This window comes from Haematobia irritans, chromosome 4, assembly GCF_050003625.1.
Source record: "Haematobia irritans isolate KBUSLIRL chromosome 4, ASM5000362v1, whole genome shotgun sequence".
Taxonomy (NCBI): Eukaryota; Metazoa; Arthropoda; class Insecta; order Diptera; family Muscidae; genus Haematobia; species Haematobia irritans.
The window spans coordinates 221745023-221757973 of record NC_134400.1 but is presented as its reverse complement, the minus strand read 5'-3'; the positions used below and the strand labels follow the sequence as shown (position 1 = coordinate 221757973).

General features: G+C 35.7%; 1 protein-coding gene across 1 annotated transcript in view; it reads left to right on the top strand.

The window, feature by feature from the left end:
* LOC142234237 (fatty acyl-CoA reductase wat) overlaps positions 1 to 12377 on the top strand; it is a 44046-nt gene extending 31669 nt beyond the window's left edge. Inside the window, exons 9-11 of the mRNA XM_075305327.1 lie at positions 6589 to 6708; positions 6811 to 7068; positions 11773 to 12377. Coding sequence (XP_075161442.1) covers positions 6589 to 6708; positions 6811 to 7068; positions 11773 to 11884 — 490 coding nt within the window. The 3' untranslated portion in view covers positions 11885 to 12377. The remainder of the gene's footprint in view (positions 1 to 6588; positions 6709 to 6810; positions 7069 to 11772) is intronic.
* Positions 12378 to 12951: the final 574 nt, after the last annotated feature.

Here is a 12951-nt window from a genome sequence, read left to right as displayed (position 1 = left end):
GAGTTTGTCAAAGCTAGTTCCACCATAATATGAAACGCCTTTCGGAATCGTCTATAAAAACGAAAGTTCTTTTTCATTGACTCTTTCAAAAAATTTCAGCATATTCCTCTTTTCTTGACTTTTTTGTTTTTTTTCTTGATATTTGATTAACCCCGTGGTCATTATAAAAATTCGATTAATCGGGTTTGAATAGCATTAAAAGACGACTTGTAGGTTCAAAAAGTCTACATAAAATTTTCGATTTTTTTTTACGAGTTTAGTATTTCTAAATCGCTAAAGGAATTTTAGAGCTCTTTTCCTTCGATGACTGTCCTCTAAAACTTGGTTTGACGAGTTCCAATATGATCGCCAATCGGTGTCTTATTAACCACGTAACCAAATAAGCACCCACGGAGTTTAATGTAGCGAGGTTGCCAGGAGCCAGAACAATTTTTTTGGGAAAGATAGCAGGAGTCATATTTTACAAGAAAGTTCTGAAATCTGTTAGCATGATGGATGCAGCATTTACTCACTCCGGACAATACTGGTAACAGTCAGTCATTTTCCGAGCACCATTTCATTGCATTTATCCACAATCCAAGAGATGTGATCGGAGTGTTCAGAAGGCTTGTTATAGCCATCAGTTTATACAATTTGCAACTATGAGGTGCCCGAAAAATTATCTGGTATCTACACTGAAAAAACAGTGAACCCACCTGGAAGAAAAATTTCGGTTAATTTTAGAAAATCTTGAATATTTTTAGAAAAATTTAACTAAACAGTATAACAAACGCTGGCATCACGCCGATGTCATAAAAATAAGTAAATATTTTTCGACAAACTCAAGAAAATTTATTAGACATAATTAAGTTGTTTCACTTGTTAAAGAAAAGTTTGTAGTTAGAAGGCAAAAATTGGAGTTCAAAATTGCAAGAATGTCTTTAGTGACATACGAAGTTCATGATGGACGCATTCGTAGTAAAATTTACAAAATTAAAGAAATATTGAACTATTTTGTGGAAGACACGAATTTAGTTAATCTTTATCCTTCATTTGTGTATATTTTTTTTCCTCGGTTTTAGTTAATTTAACTAACGTACGCAAAAAATTATTAGAGTAGAGGAAACTTTCTCCAAACATAATAAATCCATGAACTAAAATAAAGTTAAATTGACTTTAGTGAAATAGAGAGTTCACTTTTTATACCCTTCACCACTACTGCGGTACAGGGTATAATAAGTTTGTGTATTTGTATGTAACGCCGAGAAGGAAAAGTCTGAGACCCATCGTTTAGTATACCGATCGTCTTAGAATTAAATTCTGAGTCGATTTAGCGATGTCCGTCTGTCTGTCTGTCTGTCCGTCTGTCTGTCTGTTGATGTATTTTTGTGTGCAAAGTACAGCTCGCAGTTTTAGTCCGATTGTCCTAAAATTTGGTGTAGGGTCCTGTTTCGGCTCAAAGACGATCCCTATTGATTTTGGAAAAAATCGGTTCAGATTTAGATATAGCTGCCATATATATTTTTCACCGATCTGGTCATAATTGGCGTGTATATCAACCGATCTTCCTCAAATTCCGTACATCCGAATATTTTATGAGTCTCGAAAAACTTGCAAAATATCAGCCAAATCGGTTCAGATTTAGATATAGCTCCCATATATAGCTTTCGCCCGATTTACACTCAAATGACAACAGAGGCCAATTTTTTGCTCCGATTTAGTTGAAATTTTGCACAGGGAGTATAATTAGCATTGTAGCTATGCGTGCCAAATTTGGTTGAAATCGGTTCGGATTTAGATATAGCTCCAATATATAGCTTTCGCCCGATTTACACTCATATGACCATAGAGGCCAATTTTTAACTCCGATTTAGTTGAAATTTTGCACAGGGAGTAGAATTAGCATTGTAGCTATGCGTGCCAAATTTGGTTGAAATCGGTTCAGATTTAGATATAGCTCACATATATAATATAATATACACATATATAATATAAATATAATACCAACATTTTCCTTGTAAAATCGCCACTGCTTAGTCGAAAAGTTGTAAAAATGACTCTAATTTTCCTAAACTTCTAATGCATGTATATCGAGCGATAAATCATAAATAAACTTTTGCGAAGTTTTCTTAAAATTGCTCCAGATTTAAATGTTTCCCATATTTATACCCTGCGCCACACTGTGGAACAGGGTATTATAAGTTAGTGCATATGTTTGCAACACCCAGAAGGAGACGAGATAGACACATGGTGTCTTTGACAAAAATGCTTAGGGTGGGCTCCTGAGTCGATATAGCCATGTCCGTCTGTCCGTGAACACATTTTTGTAACCAAGGGATTAGGTAGTAATTTAAGCCCAATCGACTTCTAATTTGGCACAAGTATGTGTTTTGGGTCAAAGTAGAACCCTATTGATTTTGGAAGAAATCGGTTCAGATTTAGATATAGCTCCCATATATATCTCTCGCCCGATATGCACTTATACGGCCCTAGAAGCCAGAGTTTTACTCCAATTTGGTTGAAATTTTGCATAGGGAGTAGAATTAGCATTGTAGTTATACGTGCCAAATTTGGTTGAAATCGGTTCTGATTTAGATATAGCTCCCACATACAGTTTTCGCCCGATTTACACTCATATGACCACAGAGGCCAATTTTTAACTCCGATTTAGTTGAAATTTTGCACAGGGAGTAGGTTAGGTTAGGTTAGGTTAGGTTATGTGGCAGCCCGATGTATCAAGCTCACTTAGACTATTCAGTCCATTGTGATACCACAGTGGTGAACTTCTCTCTTATCACTGAGTGCTGCCCGATTCCATGTTAAGCTCAATGACAAGGGACCTCCTTTTTATAGCCGAGTCCGAACGGCGTTCCACATTCCAGTGAAACCACTTAGAGAAGCTTTGAAACCCTCAGAAATGTCACCAGCATTACTGAGGTGGGATAATCCACCGCTGAAAAACTTTTTGGTGTTCGGTCGTAGCAGGAATCGAACCCACGACCTTGTGTATGCAAGGCGGGCATGCTAACCATTGCACCACGGTGGCTCCCTGCACAGGGAGTAGAATTAGCATTGTAGTTATGCGTGCCAAATTTGGTTGAAATCGGTTCAGATTTAGATATAGCTCCCATATATAGCTTTCGCCCGATTTACATTCATATGACCACAGAGGCCAATTTTTAACTCCGATTTTGTTGAAATTTTGCACAGGGAGTAGAATTAGCATTGTTGCTATGCATGCCAAATTTGGTTGAAATCGGTTCTGATTTAGATATAGCTCCCATATATATGTTTTTCTGATTTCGACAAAAAATGGTCAAAATACCAATATTTTCCTTGTAAAATCGCCACTTCTTAGTCGAAAAGTTGTAAAAATGACTCTAATTTTCTTAAACTTATAATACATATATATCGTGTGATAAATCATAAATAAATTTTTGCGAAGTTTCCTTAAAATTGCTTCAGATTTATATGTTTCCTATATTTTTTTTTACTAACATTGTGTTCCATCCTAGTGCATTAGCAGACTTAAATTTTGAGTCTATAAATTTTGTAGAAGTCTATCAAATTCTGTCCAGATCGAGTGATACTTAAATGTATGTATTTGGGCCAAACCTTTATATATAGCCCCCAATACATTTGACGGATGTGATATGGTATCGAAAATTTAGATCTACAGAGTGGTGCAGGGTATAATATAGTCGGCCCCGCCCGACTTTAGACTTTCCTTACTGGTTTTTGAATGTAAGTACGGTCATTCGGAGTGTGCCGCCTAAAGGATTTGGATCCGAGATAAAATTTTTCAAAATGCTTGCACTTTACTCTTCTATATGAACCATCAAACCAGTCGATCTCCTTTGTATAGCCGGGTCTGAATGCCATTTTACATTCTGGCGAAGCCACTTGGAGAAGCTTCGAAGAAACTTTGAGAAATGTCACCAACAGAGATGGTCTGTATCAAGCTTTTTTATGTTTGCGACTGTCACAAAGTTGTAAACGACGTAAACGTCACATACGCGTCGTAAATGTAGCAAAAGTAGCAAACGTCGCAAACTCAAAATACTTCAATCCCTTCAGCTAGGAAGCGAATGACCACACAAACCGAGAAGTTGCGACTGAGAGATGTAAAGCTAGTAGAGTTTTGAATAAATACAATATAAAGCTAAATTGTATTTATTTAAAAATTAAATTAAAAAATATTCACAATTTCTTTAATTCAAAATTAGGTTTTCAAATTAAGTTTACGACTTTTGCGACCTACGTATTATACCTTTGTAAACGTATGTCACAAAAGTCACAGTTTGCGACAGACCAGTCCCGGTCACCAAAAGTACTTAAAGGGGATAATCCACTGCTGACAAACTTGTTGGTGTTTGGTCGGGAGTGAACCCATGACCCTTTATATGAAAGGAGGACATGCTAACCATTGTACTACGGTCATTGAAAATAAAGGGTGATTTGTTAAGAGCTTGATAACTTTAAAAAAAAAAAAAAACGCATAAAATTTGCAAAATCTCATCGGTTCTTTATTTGAAACGTTAGATTGGTCCATGACATTTACTTTTTGAAGATAATTTCATTTAAATGTTGACCGCGGCTGCGTCTTAGGTGGTCCATTCGGAAAGTCCAATTTTGGGCAACTTTTTCGAGCATTTCGGCCGGAATAGCCCGAATTTCTTCGGAAATGTTGTCTTCCAAAGCTGGAATAGTTGCTGGCTTATTTCTGTAGACTTTAGACTTGACGTAGCCCCACAAAAAATAGTCTAAAGGCGTCAAATCGCATGATCTTGGTGGCCAACTTACCGGTCCATTTCTTGAGATGAATTGTTCTCCGAAGTTTTCCCTCAAAATGGCCATAGAATCGCGAGCTGTGTGGCATGTAGCGCCATCTTGTTGAAACCACATGTCAACCAAGTTCAGTTCTTCCATTTTTGGCAACAAAAAGTTTGTTAGCATCGAACGATAGCGATCGCCATTCACCGTAACGTTGCGTCCAACAGCATCTTTGAAAAAATACGGTCCAATGATTCCACCAGCGTACAAACCCCACCAAACAGTGCATTTTTCGGGATGCATGGGCAGTTCTTGAACGGCTTCTGGTTGCTCTTCACTCCAAATGCGGCAATTTTGCTTATTTACGTAGCCATTCAACCAGAAATGAGCCTCATCGCTGAACAAAATTTGTCGATAAAAAAGCGGATTTTCTGCCAACTTTTCTAGGGCCCATTCACTGAAAATTCGACGTTGTGGCTCGTTAGTAAGTCTATTCATGATGAAATGTCAAAGCATACTGAGCATCTTTCTCTTTGACACCATGTCTGAAATCCCACGTGATCTGTCAAATACTAATGCATGAAAATCCTAACCTCAAAAGAATCACCCTTTATGTATCAAGAGCGCAATTTTTTTTTGTGAACATGTTTGTCATAATCATGTTATTTTCTAGGAAATTATGTATCTGATTTCGCTCTAGAAAAATGTTTCCTATTCCTTCTCTGTATGGAGTATCGTATGGGTTGTCTCCCTGGATTCAAACCTCTGTTCCCATATCCACAATGTCAAAACATTCAAACTAACTATCAATGTGCTCGCTACTAAGCTAATGTCCAACAAACAGAATGGAGCGTGATATGCATATACACTGAAAAAAATATTGTCGTAAGACCAACGATTTTATGTGCTTAAAATACGAATGCGAATTTTGCTTAGCATAGAAGACGCATGTCTCTGATGTAAAGTTTTTGTCCTGGCAACTTGTCTTTAATACTTCTGAAAAAAAAATCTTCAAAATTAATGAAATCGCCTTTAAATTTGTTGAGTTCTTGCATTTTGTCTATAAAGCAAAAATACGTTTAAAAATAGGAGATGTTTTTTAACCATTTATTTTAAAGACTTCTTTTATTTGAAACATAGCTCAATTTTTACTTTTAGTCGAGTATGAATTTGGAAGTTTTCGTTGACGTGTTTTTAATGAACTTTGATAGCACAGAATCATGTACGCAAAACTCAAATTTAAAAGATAATTGTGTCTTAAATGTGTCCTTTCTTCAATTCAACGCTTCTTTGGCTCGGACTCGAAACCAAAATCATCAGTGTAAAATCTTTGGAGCCGGGCATATTTTTTTCAGTGTTCTTGTCATCCTTGCTAACCATTTTGGTTAGTGACATAGAGAGTTTGCGATATCTTGTGTTCCGTTTTGTGTCCACATATTTATGGTGTAATAGGTCGATCTGGTGGGACTGTTTCTCCGCAAAAGTTTAATCTCATGAACCGCGGTAATGAGAATATCCCTCTAGCCCATATAGTCTGAATTAAATATTTTAAGCGATTTAGTACTATTCCTCGTTAGTTTGCTACATTTGGGAATGAAAATGCATGATTTTTAATTGATAACGGTGAATGGATTGACAACTGAAAGACCCATATGAGTATTGATGTGAGAGATAATTTCTATTTGTTTAGCCAAAATTGTGATTCTCCCATCCAATCTCTATTCCATTGCATGTATGTCGCTGATTATTCTGGTGTCCATGTATGTGTGGCTGTGTGATACTGATGCTGATATCGTTACTACTATTGCTGCCGATAACGTTGATGGTGATGACCAGGTGTTTTTCATACATTATAATACCATGGAAGCCATTACACTATGCTGCTTCTCTTTTGCTGCATCACATTCCGGCTTATATAATGGACTTCATTGCCCTGGTTGCTGGGCAAAAACGCATGTGAGTATCGTTTTTAGGACGATGTCGTCCTTCATCCATTGTTTTGCCAGGATGTGCATTGAACATCGGCCATGGGGCTTACCAACTCTAACCTATTTTCAGATATATTAAAGCATATGCTAAGATTACCAAAATCATTTACATGATGTCCTGGTTTGGCCTTAAGCACTGGACATTTGCCAATCGTAATGTCACCGATTTGGATGAACTCTTGACGGACAAAGAGAAGCGATATTTGCAGTTTAATATCAGCACTATCAATTGGATGGATTATTTTCGTTCGTACTTAAGTGGTATTAGGCGATATGTGTTCAAGGACAATGAGAAAAATTTGGAAAAAAGGAAAAGTTTCTATCGTAGGTAAGTAAACTTACGGGGGACAAAAAATTACGGTTTTTCTTCCTTTTTATCATTTGTCATTGTGCATTCTTTTCGCAAGGTTAAATAGCGAATGATAAAAATGTATTTTTTCGCTAGCATAAGTGGTTTTTAATTACATTTTCATGTTGTAGTTACCATCTCATTTGAACGACACCGTACTGCAGAAAATTTCATTTGAATTGTCTGCAATTGGTTATGATGATGAGCATTTTTCTGAAAATGATGGCAAATGAAACCTCTCGAATTTCCCGAGATCTAAAAATTCAGGAATTATAATAGTCTAAGCAATCGAAGGCAACATACGGTCAACGGCCTAAAAACATGACTCGTCTTTTGACTCAATCCGTGAATCGACCCAATGCTTGGCTTCCTCATAAGAATCAAAATTCTGATCGGCCAAGTGCTTACCATTTGCGGAAAAAGTGGTAATCAGGACAAGCAATGCATGGACCATTTCAAAATAAGTTTTTACAGATTTTGCAATATGTGCCCCAGCGTAATCGTGCTGCACAATAACCTTGTTCTGCCCTGACAAACATATTTGTCGTGAGACCAATGATTTCATGTCCTTAAAATACTAATACGGAAAATTCATTAGCATAGAAAACGTAATTCTCTGATACAACGTTTTTTTCTTTGTCCAAAGGTCGATAAACTTTTCAATGAAGTCGTTTTATCTTTATAGTTAAGTGAATCGACTTTAAATTGGGTATTCTTATATGAAAGAAAATGTTCTTTAACTAAGGTCAACTTGGTTTTTACAGTTTTTTAAATTTGTTGGGTTTTTGTATATGGTTTTTCAACACTTTATTTAAAAAAAAAAAATATTTTTCCTATATTGGTTAAGCTACACCTGTAGTTTAGTCAATGCATGGTTTTAAGCTGAAATGAGCAAAAAAACTTTTTTACTTGAAACAAAGCCTAATTTCTACTTTCTACTCTAATAGAACATGCAGAAAAAAACAGGAAAAACGAATACCTAAGTTTTGTCGCCTGCAAAAGTTAAATTTAAGATATACTTGTGTCTTAAATTTGTCCTTATTTCAATTCTCCCATTCTTTGTCTCGAAAGCAATACCTATATCATTACTATAAAAATAAAATCTTTCGAACCGGGCAGGCTTGTGCCTTTCTAATTATTGTGATCATTTATCACACAATGCTCAAAGGCTCAAACCCATCAAATGAGTTCTTGTGCGCGTTTCGCTCATTTACAGGAAGTCATAGTACATCACGCCCAGCTGGTTCCACCAAAAACACAGCATACGTTTCTTTCCATGAATATTGGCTTTGCTGTTTATTTCGAGGTATGACCGAGGTATGACCGAGGTAACCAATTGACATCCATTGTAATTGGCATTGATCATATTAACGGGGACCATCGAGTATTAGGTTTATGGGTTGCTGGAATTTGATTAAAGTTTACGGCTTTCTCATATATTTACCTATAGATACGTATTTCATATAACTCTTAGAGTAGTTACCAACGTAAAAATTTATAAATTCACTAGTTCCAAAATATAATTTTCCCAATATTTTAGAAAGTCAACAATTAGATATTTTCAATTTTTGAAGAATAACAAGTAAGTAAAGTCTAAAGTCGGGCGGGGCCGACTATATTATACCCTTCACCATTATGTAGACCAAAATTTGTGTTACCATCTCAACTCCTTCAAATTTGTTGGGAGTTATTATCAAGGTTTATATTCCCATATACAAATATATATTCCCATATACCATGGGATGAAACACAATGTTAGTAAAAAACCAGTAAGGAAAGTCTAAAGTCGGGCGGGGCCGACTATATTATACCCTGCACCACTTTGTAGATCTAAATTTTCGATACCATATCACATCCGTCAAATGTGTTGGAGCTATATATAAAGGTTTGTCCCAAATACATACATTTAAATATCACTCGAACTGGAAGAATTTGATACACTTCTACAAAATCTATAGACTCAAAATTTATGTCGGCTAATGCACTAGGGTGGAACACAATGTTAGTAAAAAAATATGGGAAACGTTTAAATCTGAAGCAATTTTAAGGAAACTTCGAAAAAGTTTATTTATGATTTATCGCTCGATATATATGTATTAGAAGTTTAGGAAAATTAGAGTATTTTTTAAAACTTTTCGACTAACCAGTGGCGATTTTAAAAGGAAAATGTTGGTGTTTTGACCATTTTTGTCGAAATCAGAAAAACATATATATGGGAGCTATATCTAAATCTGAACCGATTTCAAGCAAATTTGGCACGCATAGTTACAACGCTAATTCTACTCCCTATGCAAAATTTCAACTAAATCGGAGCAAAAAATTGGCCTCTGTGGGCAAATGAGTGTAAATCGGGCGAAAGCTATATATGGGAGCTATATCTAAATCTGAACCGATTTTGCTGATATTTTGCAAGTTTTTCGAGACTCATAAAATATTGGGATGTACGGAATTTGAGGAAGATCGGTTGATATACACGCCAATTATGACCAGATCGGTGAAAAATATATATGGCAGCTATATCTAAATCTGAACCGATTTTTTCCAAAATCAATACGGATCGTCTTTGAGCCGAAACAGGACCAAATTTTAGGACAATCGGACTAAAACTGCGAGCTATACTTTGCACACAAAAATACATAGACAGACAGACAGACGGACAGACAGACAGACAGACGGACATCGCTAAATCGACTCAGAATTTAATTCTAAGCCGATCCGTATACTAAAAGGTTGGTCTATGATTACTCCTTCTTGGCATTACATACAAATGCACAAACTTATTATACTCTGTACCACAGTAGTGGTGAAGGGTATAAATATGGGAAATATAAAGCTAGAGCAATTTTGATGCAATTGTACAAAAGAGCATTTATGATTTATCGGGCGATACATATGTACTGGAGATAAAGGACAATTTGAGTAATATTTACAATTTGTGCTACTCAGCAGTGGCGATTTTACAAGGATATTGGTTAAATCTCGCCAAGAAATGTGGTCAATTGTGGGTTGTGATATATTATTTGGCCAATTCGGGCGATATTTCCACAAGTCCGAGCTTTATTCAAAATTCGACCATTCCCCATGACTACGATATGGGGAAATCATCACAGAATTTTGTGCAAAATGTGGGTATTTTGTCCATATTAAATCAATATGGGTCTAAAATATGAAACATTCTACCATATTTCCCCTACTCTGGCGTACATATACATGGGAGCTATATCTAAATATAAACCGATTTTGACCAAATTTGACATGCATAGTTAGAATAATAATCCTGCTATCTCAGCAAAAAACATAAATGGGAGAATAATTTTGGCCTCCGTGGTCATATGGGTGTAAATCGGCCGAAAGATATATATGGGAGCTACTCAACCAAAATTAGCACGCTTAACGATACTACTCATACGTACTCGTTGTGCAAAATTTGAAGCAAATCATGGCAAACCTCTTGCTTTTGAGGCCATATGAGTCTAAATCGGGCGAAATATATATATGGGAGCTATATCTAAATCTGAACTGATTTTAACCAAATATAGCACACTGAATTATACTCTTAAACATACTCCTTGTGCAAAATTTTAAGCAAATCAGGGAAAACTCTGGCTTTTGAGGACATATTAGTCGAAATCGGACGAAAGGTATATATGGGAGCTATATCTAAATCTGAACCGATTTCAACCAAATTTAGCACAATTAACAATACTATTAAACGTACTCCTTCTGCAAAATTTGAAGCAAATCAGGACAAAACTCTGGCTTTTGAGGCCATATAAGTGAAAATCGGACAAAAAATATACATGGGAGCATTGGAGCTGAACCGATTTCAACGAAATTTCGTTCACTTAATGATACTATTAAATGTACTCCTTGTGCAAAATTTGAAGCGAATTAGGGCAAAACTCTGGCTTTTGAGGCCGAAAGATATATATGGGAGATATATCTAAATCTTACCCGATTTGGCTGATATTTTGCACATTTTACGAAAGCCCCAAAATATTTGGCTGGCCGAAATTTTGCGAAAATACGTTGATAAATACGTCAATTATGACCAGATCGGTGATAAATATATATGACAACTGTATCTAAATCTGAACCGATTTTTTCCAAAATCAATAGCGATTGTCTTTGAGCCAATGTAAAACTCTGTGCCAAATTTGAGGACGATCGGACTTAAACTGCGAGCTGTACTTTACACACAAAATTACATATACAGACAGACGGACATCGCTAAATCGACTCAGAATTTAATTCTAAGACGATCGGTATACTAATGGGTCCCAGACTTTTCCTTCTTGGCGTTACATACAAATGCACAAATTTATTATACCCTGTACCACAGTAGTGGTGAAGGGTATAAAAAATGTAACTTTGCAAAGTCGTAATGTGGAGTTTTTAATACCTGCACCTTGATCTTGAATATATCATTCCCTTATTTATTGTAATTCTAACTAAATTTATAAGGTTAGGTTAGATTAGGTGGCAGCCCGATGTATCAGGCTCTCTTAGACTATTCAGTCTATTACGATACAAGATTCATTATTGCCAAATGATAATGAAGAAATTGTATCTCTCTCAATATCAAAATATCCTTTTGAAATGCTATTGTTCACTTGTGTAATTTACCACTAACTTGTCTTTTGTTTCCAATTTTCTCTGCCCTTCTCTTTCTTTATTTTTCAGAATTCAGTTCTTGCACACCTTGCTAAAGACCTCATTTGGTGTTACGGTCATTGTGTGGCTCGCAAAGATTTATTTCAAACTTTTCAAAATCATACCGAAAATTACATTCTAAGATAAGTTTGCCACAACTTCAATTAATAACACAACTACAGCAGCAACAGCAACAACGACAAACATCATAAGTAGTATACACACACACACACACACACCAACATACACCCAAGAGAATGAATGCAACACTCAAACACAGAGACAACATCTATTTTGTGCAATACTTGGATAGATATACGAAAGAACGAACACCTTTAATGCTAGAGGGAGTAATAATACTAAAGGACTGCACCCTGTATGACCTGATGGTGGTAACTCAGTTAACACTACGTAGTGGCAATACTCATGATGATGCTATTAATAATGAAACTTCTAATGTTGCATTCGTTGATAATGATGATACTTCTGGAGACCATAACGTTGATGACTTTTAATGCTGCTGCTGATGATGTCCAACTACTACTCTTTCGTTTTTTGTCTCATGAATCATTCGAGTTTGTCGTGTAATTATGAGAAAACAAAAATTAATGTATTTTTAATCTTTGGAATTTTTCCTCAATGTGTTTTATTGAGATGTATATAAATCTGTGTATGACTTTGTGTGTGTGTGTCAAGGATTTTCATTTGGCTTCAAGTCAAGTTCGTCCTGTGTGTACAGCTTTTTATTAATGAACTCAGCTTTGTGTGGGAATTTCAAATAACATTTATAATATTTTAGAGAAATAAAATTCTTAATGTCATAAATAAAATATTTGATTTATTGTCTTATATGGTTATGACCAACATGGAGGACATACTCGTTGCAGAATGCAGATAATATTATTATAAGTGGACAAGTTTTGAATAAAACATCATGATGTCACTATTGAATTTTCATATTATTTTTAATTGGCTTTTAAGTCATATTCACTTGTAATTTTATGTCAACGGATAAATTGCTACAAATTCATGTTTTTGGGATACATGAAAGATTTGTGGTTGGCTTAGGGATGTGTGTCAAGGATCAATAATGGCTCACACCCACACATATGTGGGTATCTTATATCTAAATTTACGAAAGGGAAGCAATGAGATCTGCATCGATTGTCGTCAAATCAAAATTTCTCAAATATTTGTGATTTTGATTTT